Source organism: Ailuropoda melanoleuca, chromosome 3, assembly GCF_002007445.2.
Source record: "Ailuropoda melanoleuca isolate Jingjing chromosome 3, ASM200744v2, whole genome shotgun sequence".
NCBI lineage: Eukaryota > Metazoa > Chordata > Mammalia > Carnivora > Ursidae > Ailuropoda > Ailuropoda melanoleuca.
Genome location: NC_048220.1, coordinates 109,501,077 through 109,518,203, shown reverse-complemented (window position 1 = coordinate 109,518,203; position 17,127 = coordinate 109,501,077). Strand labels below are relative to the sequence as shown.

At 36.2% G+C, this 17,127-nt stretch overlaps 1 protein-coding gene across 1 annotated transcript in view; it reads left to right on the top strand.

Moving 5' to 3' along the window:
- The window catches only part of ITGA1 (integrin subunit alpha 1), a 166,319-nt gene extending 149,457 nt beyond the window's left edge, over positions 1-16,862 (top strand). The window contains exons 25-29 of the mRNA XM_002921554.4: positions 1,778-1,882; positions 2,045-2,149; positions 3,230-3,322; positions 5,571-5,687; positions 11,104-16,862. Coding sequence (XP_002921600.2) covers positions 1,778-1,882; positions 2,045-2,149; positions 3,230-3,322; positions 5,571-5,687; positions 11,104-11,148 — 465 coding nt within the window. The 3' untranslated portion in view covers positions 11,149-16,862. The remainder of the gene's footprint in view (positions 1-1,777; positions 1,883-2,044; positions 2,150-3,229; positions 3,323-5,570; positions 5,688-11,103) is intronic.
- Positions 16,863-17,127: the final 265 nt, after the last annotated feature.

Here is a 17,127-nt window from a genome sequence, read left to right as displayed (position 1 = left end):
CTTCACATGCCTGTCTTCTTTGTGTTTCTGTGTCTTTGCCTTTTCTGTTTCTTACAGCACACTCATCAGTGAATTTAGAGCCCATCCTAAATCCAGAAGGACCTCATCTGGAGATCCTTAATTACATCTGCAATGACCCTGTTTCCTTTTTTTTTTTTTTTTAAGATTTTATTTATTTATCTGAGAGGGAGAGAGAGAGAGAGAACACAGGAGCCAAGGGGAGGGGCAGAGGGAAAAGCAGACTCCCCGCAGAGCAGGGAGCCCTACTCCGGACTCGGGACTATGTTACAGGATCTGGAGATCATGACCTGAGCTGAAAGCAGAAACTTAACCAACTAAGCCACCAAGGCGCCCCAAAATGACCCTTTTTCCAACTAAGGTCACATTCACAGGTTCCAGGTGCTAGGACTTGAGCATGTCTTTTTGGAATACTATTCAATCTACTAGAGTAGATTTTAGATAATTGCTTGTTGGCTTGCGCCTTGAAATGTTTGTTACAGCTTTAATTGTTTGAGGTGATCAAACAGCTCTATAAGGAGACTTTTTAATTGTTCCTAAGCACTTACACAGCTGCACATAAAACGGTACAGTACTTTTGACTCACTAACCCCAAACAATAGCAATATCGCACTCACTTTGGACCTATTGCTTTTTTTCTTTTTTTTTTTTGGACCTATAGCTTTGAATGAGTCAATGTGGTAAATTGTTATGGTTCAGTCTCTAAGACATAGAAAATCACAATAAATATTGAAGTAATTCATGTATATTACCAGCATTTGACAATCTATCTTCTCTTCAGAGATTTTTTTAGGTAAAAATATTCTCAGAAATCAAGAAGTAGAAACAGTGGTAGTTGGATTATAATATTTAAATGTTTTCCTAAATGCAAGGAAAAATTAAACCTCTACCATTTCTCTCTAATCCAAAAAAGCAGGTTTGTGAGGGTGTAGAAAGACTAAAATTGTATTTTTCCTGTTACTTATGAACTTTATCCTTATTACCTTTTATCAAGGATGTAGAGAGTCTTGATGAATGAAAGGTTTATTAGAGTAAGTCTAGAAAAACAATTCAGGAATGAACTGTCATTTAAACATGGCATCTTAACATTTATAGGGCTGCTTACTTACATCTTCCTCCCTCATAGACCAAGTAGCTTGCCCTTGGTGTTTAGAGACTCCTAAAATATTATTGGATGAATGCACAAATACAGATGAAAGTCCCTCTCTTTTTTTGTTTCACAAACCATCGTATGAGCCATCATACGATGGCTGACCCTTTTTTTTCCAGCNTTATTGGATGAATGCACAAATACAGATGAAAGTCCCTCTCTTTTTTTGTTTCACAAACCATCGTATGAGCCAATTATGATGGCTGACCCTTTTTTTTCCAGTNTGGCTGACCCTTTTTTTTCCAGCATAGTTTTAATTTCTTTTCTCTCTCTGTATTATGGGAATTTACAACTAATATTTGATGAAAACAATAAATTAATGAGTATGCTACTTACGCGATAGTAAGTTCTGCTAGCATCCTGCCTTTTCTCTAACGACCTCCCTGATATCTATTACAATTCAAAAGTAGCATGCTAACAGTAATTATTATCTGGGAGTGGGTGTATATGGCTGCCACAGAATAGCTTCTTCCATATTCCACACTCCCGAAGATGAATCTTTCATCTGTGACAATGGCTGTCATTCAGATTCTTCATGTTATCATACCACGTCGTTTTTCCCTCTGACATCTGGCATTGTCTGATAAAAGAAATATTTTCACTTCTTAGAATGCAAACTGCAGACCCAGTAGCCTTCAGGACCCTCTTGGTGTCAACTCTGGGAAGAAAACGATTATATCCAAACCTGAAGATCTCAAACAAGGCACAATTCCGGTAAATTCAGATAACCAAGACAAGTGCTAGTTTTATCTCATGTTTTTTAAGTGAATAAATTCAATATCAACCTAAAAATAGCTCTCTTATAGAATATTTTAATATGGCATCTTTTTGCCAAATGACAAAGATACTAATATATACCTCTGAACATTTAAACAGGACTGCAGTATGTGTAAATTTGCTACCATTACGTGTAATTTGATTCCTTCTGACATAAGCCAAGTGAATGTTTCACTTATCTTATGGAAACCGACTTTTATCAAAGTAAGTGATTGCATTGTTCTCTGCAATTATTGAATTATGTTAACAAATGTTTGTTCATTACTTAGTATATGCAAAGCAGAGTGCTTCTGTAGAAAGAACTGGAAGTGTAAAAAAATGTGGTCCAAGCCCCAGCTCTACTTAACCAACTATTTGGGTCTCATTTTCCTTGTTTATTATTAACTAAGTTATCCCCAAGGTCCCCTTCCAGATAAATAATTTTTTTCAGTCTCTCTTATTCTTTTTTTTTTGTACCTCTAGAAATAAACACCTATACAGTATCAAAGTTTGCATTTATCTTAATACTGTAGAACTCAGTTAAGGGACAAAGAATTATAGAGAGACAGTGCTTGACTCCTTGATACCATTAACAACAAATAGAGCCAACACGTATTACGGACTCTTTGTATTAGATCAGACTTTATATATATACACACACGCATGCACACACATTTATATATACTGTATATAAACACAATTTATATATACTATATATCTATACACACATTTATATATACCATATATAAATAGGAGGACATTTTTTAGCTCCTAATAGTCAAATCTATCTGACAACAAGCTAACTTTAAAACTTAATCCATTGTATTTTGTATGGTTTCTTTCTCTCTTAGAAGTGTTTGGCTAATTATATGAAATTTCCAGTTCTTAGGTTCGATCATATTAAGTTGCAATTTTTATAAGTCACAAACTGTTGGATATTGGCAATTTCGTGTTTAATCCCACACAAGCTCCTATATAAACTTCATTACCAGAGTGTAGCTATTTCGTACCTAGCTACATGAAAAGGGGGCAGGATTTGAGGTTTGTTTTTGCTAAGGATAAATCTGAAGAAAATGATTTAGGAAATTGTTCCATTCTGTAACAAGGACCGAGGTGACAACTTGAGTGGAGAGAAGAGGGTTGGGTCATCATTGGAAGCCACCAGTTCTATTTGGATGTTAACAAAACCAGTGTTTTTAAATCTCTCAGGAATATCTCAATTTTAAAAATTGCACTACTCAAACATGACTAGCTCTCACTGTGATTAGCATAATATATTGCAAATAAATCCTGTTTGCTTTTCAGGCACGTTTTTCCAGCTTAAATCTTACTGTAAGGGCAGACCTTCAGAGTGAAAACACATCACTGATTTTAAGTACTGGCAATCAAAAAAGAGAGGTAAGTGCAACTCTAAGTTTTGAAACATTACACATTTCACTCTGAATTTTGTGACATAATGTTTTATAATTGCTTATAGAACCTAAAGCAGTAACTAGCTAGTCACTAAGTAACAGACACTTTTTGCTTCAAATTATACTTAATTAGCTTCAAGTGTGATTTCAGTCTTCTTTGTAAGAAACTGGGAAATGCCATGCTATTTACAATTAACATGCCATGTTTGACTTTACTGCTTGTAACTATCACAATAAATTGATGTTTTTACTTTCACCTTGATAATGAATGATGCATTTGTAATTTTCCTCCTTGAAAACTGACATTATAAAATGCAGTTAATATCCGGAGAGCAGACTTGAAAAACACTTTACAGAAAGTGACTGTACACTGTACAGAAATAAATGTTAGGTTTTGAAAGGTTTTCTTCATTTAGTCATTGGGAAATCTGAAGCAAAAATGAAATATTATTCCCTCAGACAAATTCAAACTTCAGTCCTTGGTAAAAATAAAATGTTTTATTTTAAAATAAAACATTTTATTGTTCTATTATATATAAACATTTTTATATATATTATTATATATATTATTTTACATATATTTATTTATATTTATAAATATATATTAATATATTTATATATATTATTATATATAAACATTTTATTGTTTTATTATAAAATAAGGCCAGAGGATGTATTCAGATGTGGATATGTAAGCATTTCTCCTCTTATCATGGGAGAGTTTAAATATCCCATGTGGATAGTATGAGTCATATAATTTTATTTGGAAGCTACCTAACATTCAGATGTTGTTTAAAAATTTCTTATTTCAAATTAATACTTATTTCAAATAATTCCAGTATCAATGACCCCTGGTAAGTATTCACCTTTAAAGAATATATGCATATAATGTTTACTTACATTATAAAGAACAATGATAAAGGCAAAGCTGTTCCACATGCAAAGAAGCCAAAATTTTACCAGTAAGCACCCCCCAAAAAATGAGTATATATTATATAATAGGAAAAGAGTACATTCGATTCCTAGGTATGCTTTGTTGAAATTTTACAATTTGCTTTATTTCTCCTAAATGTTAGTTTAAAATTCCCTATGCAACTATTATTCAACACCTTATCCTAAAGGAAAATTACACCTACATTGTTAAAATTACTAAAAGTGATCATTTTGTAATTGTGTGAGCTTAGAGAAGTCACTGATCCCACCCATATTTCAGCTTCTGTATCTGTCAGTTCAGAGAATTGTTTTAGATGTATTTAAAATCATCTTAAAAGATCTTATTCTGTGCACGTGTACACTCGTGCCGGCTCTGCATTCCCAGACACCAGTGGTGACCCACACGGAACCATCTGAGGAGTTTGTATCCGTATCCAATATATGTAAATATCTCCCCTGTTCTCTTTTTTTTACCTCCAGTCTTCCCCCTAGCTTTAGGAATTGAGAAGTTCCCTGTGTCAACAGGCATAAAAACTTGAGCTGTTATTCATCATTGAGATGTACCCTGAGTTAGTTTTTTTTTTCTCAGAAACTAGGGGTGAGACCCAGGGCAGACAAGTCTTACCGCAGTGTGGGTGGCACATGGAGTAGCTGAAACGCTAACAGCTGTTCACCTCAAAGTTTTCCTTCAGTTAAGACCTAATGTACAGACTGAAGATAAGTCGACTGGCAGAGACAGTGTGGTCTCATAAAAATACACGAGGGTGAATATATGTGCAAAAATTCATGTTATCTCTACACTTTAGATTTGTGTATTTTACTATATGAAAATTATATCTAATTTGTAGGCAAAAAAATAAAGCACATAAAAATTAGCATTAGAAGAAGACCTACTCAGGTTTTTTATGTCAACAACCTGTGCTAATGCTCCAGCCTAAGCTTTTACCATGATGATAATGCACTAATGTCAATCAATAAATCTTTAAAATATATAATACTTTTGGTTCTGAGTTAAATTCACCTCTGCTCCCAAGCATTCTGATTCATAGACAGTTTACTCTTTACGTATATATTTCTAAAGCATAAGATTATAAATATTTTTGGTAATAATAAATTTGACATGCTTAGAGATTTTGAATAGATGAAGGGCATTTTTAAAGGTAAACTCAACGTTTTCTCTGTATGTAATAATCAGATTAAGTACATTGTTTGGTGAAAAATTATAGCCTGCAAGAACTCAATGTACCAGAAGTTATAACAGGTGTTTATCAATGCTAATAGTCTTGTTTAATAAATTTCAGTTTGCTATTCAAATATCCAAAGATGGACTGCCGGGCAGAGTGCCATTATGGGTCATCCTGTTGAGTGCTTTTGCTGGATTATTGCTATTAATGTTGCTCATATTAGCACTGTGGAAGGTAAGCACCAAAGTTCCCTTGACTTTCTATTTCAACTATCGACAGCAAATTGGTGAAATAAATTATTATTTATCCATGCTGTGTAATATGGTATTATACAGCCATTAAAAATATTGAGATGATGACCAAGACAAAAGAAAAAACAAAAATGTATATCCCAAACATTGTGCACAACTCGATCCCAGTTTTGTAAAATAAATAAATAAATAAACAAATCCAAAAATCTTAATGGATCTCTCTGGAGGCTGGGATTATAAAAGACCTTTATATGTCTATAACATTGAGAACTGTAAACTAAGTATGCATTACTTTTATAAGTAAAGAAGAATGAAAACTCTTTTACTAAAAAAAGAACAAAATGAATTCCTATGTCAGTTTAAGAATATATAAACAGTAGAATGGTTAAGGTGAGCCCTATCCAAATATGTTATCTCTGTGTTATCTTAAAAACTAAGATTTCTTGGGGCGCCTGGGTGGCACAGTGGTTAAGCGTCTGCCTTCGGCTCAGGGCATGATCCCAGCGTTGTGGGATCGAGCCCCACATCAGGCTCCTCTGCTATGAGCCTGCTTCTTCCTCTCCCACTTCCCCTGCCTGTGTTCCCTCTCTCGCTGGCTGTCTCTATCTCTGTCGAATAAATAAATAAAATCTTTAAAAAAAAAAACTAAGATTTCTTTAATATATAAAGAAATATGCCATGTTTTATGCAATAGCTATGTGCCTGAGTGAGTGAGTGAGAGAGGAGAAATTTGTTAGTTAGTTGATGAAAGAGAAATCTTACTGTTTCACTGACTCCTATTTCAAATCCTCTTGTAAAACTATTTCTATTGGGTAAATCCGTATATTTACATAGATATTTTGCTATACTGAGGTGTGTGAGATTTTTCAAACTCTTAGCTATATCATTTTCAAATTAAGCAGAACTGAGATGATAGCAATTACACTAAATTTAATAGAGAATAAAATGCCATCAAAAAGTTGAATTTAATGTTTTTCCAATGAAACATCAAATTTGTATTTATTCTAACATAATACCACCCTATATTTTACCAAATTGTTTTACCAAATAGCTAAACTCTGTTAAAAATACAGGTTGTGGTTACATATTCATTTTTCTTAATACTTGAGCAGCAGAATTCTCTTTCAATCAAATAGTTTAAGTAATAAATTTCTGGCCCACCGAATTGCCAACTGTTTCTACCCTTTTTGACTCACAATGCCTAACTTCCTCTTTGGGTGGGGGATTACACTTAGAGAAGATGATACACAAAGCCATGTTAAAGATGTAGGCTAGTAGCATTTAGTTCAGTGAATAGAAACCACAGCTTTTCTCCAGCAAAGTCCTTGAGACAGAATTCCTCGCTTTCTCAGACCCGAGTTCCTCCCCCTGCTCTGCAGGGTTATTGGTGCTCTGTCTGTAATACCTGGCTTTGCCACACTGTGGTACCCGAGACCTGGCTTAGTGGTGTCGAGGTTGTGCTTGAAACAAGGAATGTGGTTTCTTCACTTCTCTGCACCTGTATTCCAGAGAGCGTTTTACTGTTGATTTCTTTCCGTGTGCTCTTCTGTTCTGAGCACTGAACTTGCCCGTGTAGTTTTAGGACACAGCTGACAAGGGAAAAGGAAAGCCAGAGCTGATATTTGGATAGGTTTTCTCTGGTGGCGTATCTCTGCTTAAAACAAGTTTTATTCATCTGGGGTTTTTTCTGGTCACCAGTCTGAAGAAGCATAAAAGTAAAAATAAACACATTCTTCCATCCAGTAAATGTTTTGTTGATACGTGCTACTGACTTCTTGGATCTCTTTAGGCCCAGGAAGGAAGGTCATTTAGCAACCTTTGGGCTGTTCTGACCAGTAGGTGCAGTTAGTTCAGCCACTTCAGTGGGAGATCCAGAGATCAGACCGTCANTGGTCACCAGTCTGAAGAAGCATAAAAGTAAAAATAAACACATTCTTCCATCCAGTAAATGTTTTGTTGATATGTGCTACTGACTTCTTGGATCTCTTTAGGCCCAGGAAGGAAGGTCATTTAGCAACCTTTGGGCTGTTCTGGCCAGTAGGTGCAGTTAGTTCAGCCACTTCAGTGGAGATCAGACTGTCGACTCCACGGTAGAAGGGAAGAAAATTAGGACATGCTGAGTGCTTTCTACATGCCAGGGACTGTTTTAAACTTTTCCACTTTAATGTTAACATCAACCCTCTGAGAAAGACACGGCTATGAACCTCATTTTGTTAATGAGACGCTGAGATGTACAAGAGTTAAATATATTCCCCAAGGCCACATGGTTTATCAGATTCAGAGTAAGGACCTAAATCCAGACCATTTTACTTCCTTGCCAACACTGTTAACCCCTTGCTTTGTGTTCTTTCTTGCTTTTATTCACTCTGTTGTGCTTACAACCTTTTCAACTAAGTATTTTAACTACATGCTATATTTGATGACATTAAAGCAAAGAGAATTTAAGTAACTCTCCCAAGATTACCAGCTAGTAAAGGACTGGATGCAAGCAATGATCTATCAGCAAAGCCCATCCTTTTCCAGTATCTCCCACTGCTAGAGGCTACAGGGCAGGGCTCCTTATTCTGGAGCTCCAGGACTTGGGGTTTTTTCAAGACAGTCAGGAACTCTCTGAACTGTATGAAAATATTTTGTTTTGGAATGAGAGTCCCTGGTTAGATTTCAGACTTTCGGCAGCTCCATTATACCAAAAAGATTAATTGCCCCTCTTCCCGCTTTAAAGCCATGTGGAACTTCCCTGAAGCATGTATTTGGTCTGCAGTAGGCTCAGAAGAGCTACTCTCATCCCCAGGGATCTTTTCACAGTAATTAGACCTGGAGCAGAAGCCTCAGGACTACCCCTTCTTCCTTTCTTCCAAATCTGACCACTCTGGAAATTCATTGGAACTCCCAGGCTCCATACAGGGAACAGGCCAAAGATTCTTCCTGGAGTTGTGAATCTTTTTCAAAGAGCATTGTCTTTATATAATTTATCCTTGCAGTACAGATGGTAGAAATTGAAGTTTTTCAAAATCCCAATAGTAGCTTAATATACTTAATATTGAAGAGAGAAGGCTTTTAGGGGGCACAGGTTTAAATAAATTGAGAAACATGTTCTGGAATATAGGACCACACGTTGAGGGAGAAGCCCAGTCAGGCCAATATAACCAATAAAATGAAATGAGACTCAGCCCACAGAGAAGCCCTAAGAAAGCAGAGCGTCTTTCTCTCTTAACTTGATTTCATACTGATGCCTGAAGTTCCATCACTGATGATTTATTTACTAATCCTAAAGCTTTATTCCTCATCCAATATGCATATCCTTGGCAGATGTGGATGGGGAATAGCACCACCATTGTTTAGCCTTTTAAATACTAGTTAAATGTATTCATTCAACATTTATTCCGTATTTTAGTCAGTAAGCATGTAATTTCTACCAGGTACTGTTGAATCTGACCCTTGGCCATAGGGTTTTGAACTAGGGAAAAGCATAAATAAGATCTAGCACTTACTAATAAGTAAATATGGAAAGGCAAAGAAGAAGAGTGAAAGTTGTAAGTCTGGGCACTGAAAACAAACTTAACTTGTTCTTAATTTTAGCTGGTATTGGCCCCAGCCAGTCTGAAGCTATGTACTGTATTCACCTAGTCTCCACTCTTATGACCCAACTTCCACTAAAAACCCATGTTAATAGAATTAGTTGAGTGGAAAATCTCAGATAGCACAATTAAGTTTTAAAATAGAGCACTTAGGGGTGCTTGAGTGGCTCAGTTGGTTGAGCGACCAACTCCTGATTTCAGCTGAGGTCATGATCTCAGGGTTGTGAGATGGAGCTGTGCATGGGGCTCCATGCTCACCAGGGAGTCCGCTTGGGAGTCTCTCTCTCCCCCTCCCTCTGCCTCTCTCCCCCACCCCCACTAGCTCTCCTTCTTTCTTTCTTTCTCTCTCTCACTCTTAAATAAATAAATTAACCTTAAAAATAAAATAAAACAGAGCATTTCGTATGTGAAAGCAAAGGAAGGTTGAAAAGATGCAAAAAGACTTGAGAGGGAAAGGACAAGAGAGAGAGCAGGGCAGGACAGGAGAGAGAAAAGTCGTATATTCACCACCTGTTCCTGTGAAAGCCTTGTTTGATTTATTTTCAACTCAAGACCTGCAGGCACAAGTTAAGGGGCCTGATAGTTTGTAAATCCATAATTTTTATTGTTGGCTCAAAGAAAAAACCCTGAGACATATAGAACTGCCATTCGAAGCAGGACAAATTTATTGGGTTTTTTTATGTTTTTTCATGTTTACTTTTCTGTTGTCACCTTTCTCTCATCTACCACCAACTAGATTCTGACATAATGGAAGACATAAAGCCCTGTCATGGTGGAAGACATAAAGAAGTTACCTTCTTTAACTTAAAACTGCATATAAGCCCTCAATTATTCAATAATGATTTTTTAAAAAATATACCATTCCCTTGCATAATTCACCATAACTTCATTATTAAAATGATATGGAGGTACCATACTTTCAAAGAATTAACTCATTGTCTGCTTGAACTATTATAATCCACTCTCAAATTAAAAAAAAAATGCACAGACTTAAAAAAAAAACCACTTCTCTAGGACCCTTAATTTCCTTTTATTTAATAATACCCACATTTTAGATGAGATTATTACAAAGGTCCCTTCCAGCCCCTATACTTACTTTTATTGTAATGTACAATAGGAATAAATAAAGCACTTATAATTTTTATAATGACACATATTACAAAGTATAATGAAAAGTCACCCACATTCACCCCTATGTGAAATTTCTGCTACATTCAGTGAGTTCCTTTTCATATCCAGATGATACAGCATGTTTTCAAGAGGCACTTCCTGTCAAGCCTATAAAGTGAGATGTTCTAACACATTTAAGGTTAATCCAGACAACTCGAATCTACCCTACCCCTCAGCCATGGTGCATGTGCCAGATTCCCCACCAGCTCTAATGACCTCAATTTGTGACCATCAAGTTATTTGATGGGATTTCTCTGCAACATACCTGAGAAAACAGATGATGGCAAAGTGCCATTAAGTGACAGCTAACTGTAGTTTGTATGTCTTCCCAAATATTTTCCCAGAACCTTTTTAAATTAGTTCACCACTAACTTTTTTTTACTAGGAGACATGATATATTTTTACTAGGAGTTTTAGTAGAAGACATGATATATTTAACCAACAAAAAAGTTTAAAATGAAATAGCAATTTGATAAATGTCATTTCTTGACAATGTTACTTAATAGGACAATGAAAAAAAACTTCTCAATTATATTAATTATTTCTATGCCTGGAATCACTAACATAGTATTAAATTTTATCCAAGGAAATTAGTATTTATTACCTAAATTCAAATAATTAATTGTGTTATGTTTGGTATTTTCTCAACAGATTGGATTCTTCAAAAGACCACTAAAGAAGAAAATGGAGAAATGACATATTTTACAGGAGGAAAAAAATAACAATTATTCAATGATCTATCCTCAGGTTTGCCTCAAATATGTGACAAGAAATTTATTAATACAATTAAAGACATAGTCACATAACTTTATGTAATCCATCAGGGATTAATCACTTGGAAAATGACAGATCAAGGAAGATCCAAAAATAATACCATAAAGATATATTTTGTAAAATGATGAAAAAAATTTTTAATATTACTCATAATATTTTTAATAATTACTCATTTGTGTTAAGTAAAATTACAAAGTGTTTTGAAGATGAAGAATAACTTGTACAAATATGTTTATATATTAAATCAGCATCCAGAGTATTTAAAGAATGCATAAAAAGATTTTTATGATCATTGATAAATTAAGCTTTTTCCATTGATTCCTGATGGAGATCCACATTCAGCATGATAGTCAACATTTGTAAATGACAAAAAAGGAGTTAACTGAAAAAGAGCATTTCTCCCTATTCAAATGAGAAAATTTTCCTGGATAGAGTATATATAAAATATGGACTGAAAATAGAATTAAGTCACAGAGAGTACATTCAGCGTCTTTTTGTTGGGTTCTGTACTTGGAAAGTTTTTTGGTTTTTTTTTTTCCCAAAGTGTTTGGAAACAATTGAGCTGATGGAAAATGAAGATAGACTTATTTAAAGGCCGCTCACTGAATGGATTAATTTAAGCTTTCACAAAACATGCTTAATTTTGACAGCCCTAAAACTCAAAACTTTTATGCTGAAAACAACACTTCACAGCAGTTTTGTGGGGCATACCAGTGATTTGTCATGAAAAGCCATGTTATGTGTGGGATATGCTCAGATGGCTTCTGAATGGAACGTGACAGCATAGACAGATGTCGCGGGGTGCCGAAGTCATCTTTGCTGGGTGGCTTTTGAATGTTAGGGGGTCCCAGGATGTAACCCAAAGTAGGAGTTTTCTCAACTCCTTGGCACATGGTTCATTTTAACCCTCAAGCTGTGAGAGTATGTTTATGTTTAATTTTTTAAAAGGTATTTAATTTTCCAAACACATTTCTTATTTTTATGAAAGGCAGTATTCCATTTCAGTATTGCATTTTACCAAGAAGCCACTGCTTTTTTAGTGTTTCATATCAATATTTAAATAGGACTCCAGAAATGTATTTTAAAGAATCTTAGGTTTGAAACCTTGCACCAACAGAAAGATATCACACCTCTGTATGAGCTTCTTTGCTCCTGAAGTAATCATTATGGTGCGTTGAACTCTACTGTAGCATAAGCTCGTAGGTTGCTCCGTTTCTTAGGAAAATAACAATGGATGAATGTATCATAGCCGCATGTGTGAACTACTGCTGTAAAATTTGCTGATACTTCTGCAACAACTCCATCTCTCCACCTGGATGACCATCACAAGACCAGCACCTGTCCAGCACCTTATCTAGAAAGCCCTGGACTCTACTTTTCTCAGAAGGCATCAAATCAAGGGAGAAATTAAATGCCATAGGTTTAATTTTTAAAACTAATTTCCAAGGAATTCTCCGAAGACTCAGAGTCATCTTCCCTCGTGGCTCTCCGCATCTTCCTCTAAGATCCCAACCATCAAAGTCACACACCTGCGGAGTGCCGAGGTCATCAATACTAGAAGAAATCCTTAATCTTTCCAGAGATTTGATGTCCTCCTGCTGGTCATCGTTCAGAAATGTCACTTCAGGAATTTCTTTCATTCCCACTACCTATCTCCAGGTTCAGAAATCATTCTTCCCACCTGTTCTTTTTTTGCCCAACAGAACTCAGGTTCCTCTTATTCAGAGTCACCACATTGCACAGCCTGCTCGGCAGCTCGGCTGCAATCTCAGCACATTCTTAGAAGTAAATCAAACAAGTAAACTTAAATTCACACTTGGCTTCTGATTTCTAGGCAAAGCATTCACTGGAACAGGAATGTGCACATTTCAACCAAGTAGAATGTTAACCCAGAGGGGAAAGGTGGAAGCAATGGCATTTTGAACTTGTTAGAAAAGACAGGAAGAGCATTGGGATAGATCAAATAGCTACTTATAAGCCTGGCACAGTTTTTAACATAAGTTGTTCCCAGTTTTCAAATACGAATGTTTAATGAACCAGATATCCCTTTTTGTTGAGCTTTATGTGTTTATATGTGTGAGCACCTGTATGTGTATGTAAACACACATGTACACACACACACGAATGGAAAAACACAAATCAAATACAAAATACCTCAATAATACCAAATGACAGGGTTTGATAAAAATGACAAAAAATAAACACAAAAACTACACCAAAGAGAAAAGTTTGATTCATCCATTTTCATTAATTCATTCATTCATTTTCTTTAATTTTTAACTTTAGTACACAGTTCTGCAACTATCTAAAAGATGTACACATGTGGAGGTTTTGATTAAAATAATAAGTCAACAGTACAAATGTTCTAAAACATAGTCAATGATTAAGGAATATACTAAACTTTATCATTTTATTCTAAAGCACTTAATAAGAAAAGTGAGTGCTATTTAAGACTATGAGTTTATGCCAAAAACTTTTTTTTAACATTGGTATCTTACAAAATTGATTATTTCTTCCATTGTGAACTAAAATATGCATGAAGTCCCTTTCCAGACCAAACTTAGAATGGTATATTGGTAAATTATTCAACAACTGGCTCTCCAGAAGGAAAAAAAAAGTCCCCAATTTGTATCATTTGCCAATTTCCATGATTTAAATAGTCTTGCCATGGCCATTTTCAAGCTACGAATATAACCCTAACCAGCTTGCAAAACTCCTGAAAATTGATCTGTCAACTCTCATGAACCAGTATGAGCTGGCTTCAGCACACCAATAATAGTGACAATAGTAGACAATAGGTAGATGATAGATAGATAAATAGATACAGAGATATAACATGTTAGATATATACAAACACAAATGCACAAAATATAATCATATTTCAAATTATGCTTTAAATGCTTATCTCAAGCCTAGCAGACAACGTTATCCCTCATTCTTCAATTTCAATTTCTAGAATTACAACCTTCCTTTAATATTAATAAAATGATATAAACTTTCAGGAGAAGCAAGGTGTTGAAAGCAAGAAAATATAAAGGGTGACACAATGAAAATCAGACCTTCACAGCCACAAAGAAGCTGTTTTACTTTCTCTAGGAATCCAGAGCCCTGAAACAATATTGTGAAAGTCCATCCTTTGCAAATATTTGTAATTTCTATGATCCAATTTGAAATTCAGTCATTTTCTCTGAGCCTTAGAGTCATGCACAATTTCATCTCTGACAATTCCATGTCATCAGGATGCTTAAAATGAGGCTTGTAGGCGGAGATATTTTTGCAAAATTTGATGCTTACTCAACCATAATAAATGTACCTACACATGCAAATGCCTATAAATATATATATATTGTCTTTTCCTTTCACAAAACCAATATCTAGACTCAATTAGAAAACAAATATGTGCACCAAAAGCGGAAGGTAGTTGCACCGTCTTTGACCAAAGCTGGGTCGTAGCGGCCATGAGAAGTTGCGCCCGCATTTTCCCCAGGTGTCCCCTGAGAGCGCCACAGCTTGTAGGGCAAACAGCCGCCCCTCCAGCTCCCAGCAGTGTGCTTTCGTAGAGGATAATGTCTTTGTCAAACGTGGTAATCTGCTCCGTGCAAATGAGCTGTCTTGCTTGGCACAACACTGAGAAAACTAGGGAAGACCCAGGCTCAGAGCATGATTCATGGGCTTGGTGCGGTCACGTTATTGTTCAAATAAAGAGGCTTCTGGCAAATCCTTTTTTACAAAATGATATCCTCTACATCCTTCATTTATTTTCAACGCTTCTCAAGTCCTCTGCATTAGTCATCCCCCCTCCCCCACCACCACCACCACCAGGGGAGATTTTCAAGAAGACTGTTGGAGCAAAATCTGTTTACATGTGCTCTCTGTTTGCTGTGAATACCAGCTTCAGTGACCTGATCGTTTATGCAGGATTTCAGGCCTTGGTTCTTTGCTGACACTCTAAAGGCATGACATGATATAAGCATAATGTAATAGGGACAAAATGCCTTGTACTTCAGAGAAAGAATATCTTTCACAGATTTACCAAGCATTGTGGGATTCTGTCAACAACTATGCCAAGGGTTGTGGGAAGGGCTGGTAGGATGTAGCCATCAGCACCCCACAATCTTCATCCTCACCCATGGACATAATAATCCAAAAAATTAAAAGAGGGCTCTAAAATCTTCAGACTGATGCTATTTTTTAATGTAATTTAACTGTAAACAGCAGTTTTTAGTGAAAACACAGCTTCAAGATGAGTCCACCCAAAAACCCTTTTCATATCAAACTGCTGTCCCTAAACCTCTCCTATGCAGAACTTCTGAAACCAGCCCTAGATGTTAACTCTGCAGTACATCACAAAGGGCTCAATTCTGCTGTTTCCCAAATGGGAGCACTATTATGCAACATCTTATGTAAAGCAATAAAAATAGGGCTAACATCTAGCATTGTAATCTGATGAACAAGTCAGTATCTTTGATCCTCATAATAAAATTAAACCTTGAATTTAAAAATTCCAAGTAACAGTCTTTTACCATCTACCTTGAGGAAACCTGAAGGAGTATGTGTCGGCTCCTAAGCCCCAGGCCCATTGTCCCCTGCGACATCCGGCACCAGGAGGTCCAGGTCTGAACTGATGGGGATGGATAGTTCTGCCTCTATAAAAGACCTGAGCTTAACCCCTGAATCTCTGCACCCCAGATCAGCCTGGCCCCACCCCATATCAGATATACACAGAAGCATTTCTTGCTGAAAATTTACCATACTGAAAAATATGCAAGGGTGAGTTATCGCTTCAAATGTACTCTGTTTGAGGTTGGCTTTTTTTTTTTTTGCCTTTTTAAATATATCAAAACATTTCCCCCATAACTAATGAGTGCAGAACTTTACCTAAGACTTCCTTGCATTTGCCTCCTGTCACTGGCTGGAGAATTTCCATGCTGTGAGGACCGGGCAGCAGGAGCCAGAGCCCATTTGCAAGATCTCTGCCTTCTGCCTTCCAGTTGGTCTCTTCTATTCTCAAGCACACTGAGGACGTTTTGTTTTGCTTTGGAACTTCCTTGGCAAGGCCATTATAAGCCTCGTGCCCCTCACAGGACCTTGCGTGGTTGCATGTTTTTTCTGGTGAGTTGAGACTTGGAAATCCTTTAATTATCTGACACACCACGGAAACCATGGCAGTAAACTAGGGACCAGTGACACTCCTATGATGATATTTGATTTTACCATATTTCAATCACATCTTTATGGGGAAAAAAAAGGACTAAGTGGAATTTTAGAAGCTCTTCTGCAAAAGACTGAGACTCAATGCTTAATTTTTTTATTTCAGTTTGATCTGTGCATATAGTCGGAGGACAAAATTTTAAAGAGACATCTTCCCAGTAACACAGAATGAAAGCCAGGTGTCCTCTTGAATAATTCCCTATTGACATTACTAGTTCCCACCCCCATTTCTTAAGAGACAGATTGAATGAGGAAAACTAAACATCATTGTTCCTCCACAGAGTAGCCAAGCAGAAGGCAAGCCCCACACAGAAACTGATCATGGCTTTCTGAGAGATGGTAGCATGGTAGGTCCAGTGCTAGGTGGCAGGCTTCCTGTCATGCCTCTGAGGCATCTTACATCTTGAGAGACAAGAAAAAAAAAATATATATATATATAGGCGGGGGGAAGGGGAGGAAATGAAGCTATTTATCTTTTATATATACACCCTCCTCAAAATACCACAAGCTTCCTTAGACCACGTCATACCCACATGCCATAGCAACACATGTACTTTGCACAAGTAAATTGTTGATTAAATAAAAATATATTTTTACTTGCTTATTAGCTGGGCTAATTTCTTGAAGTTTAGTGTACATTGTCTCAAGTAAAAACAATCATTTGAAGCAGCAACACATCAGATCTTCTTC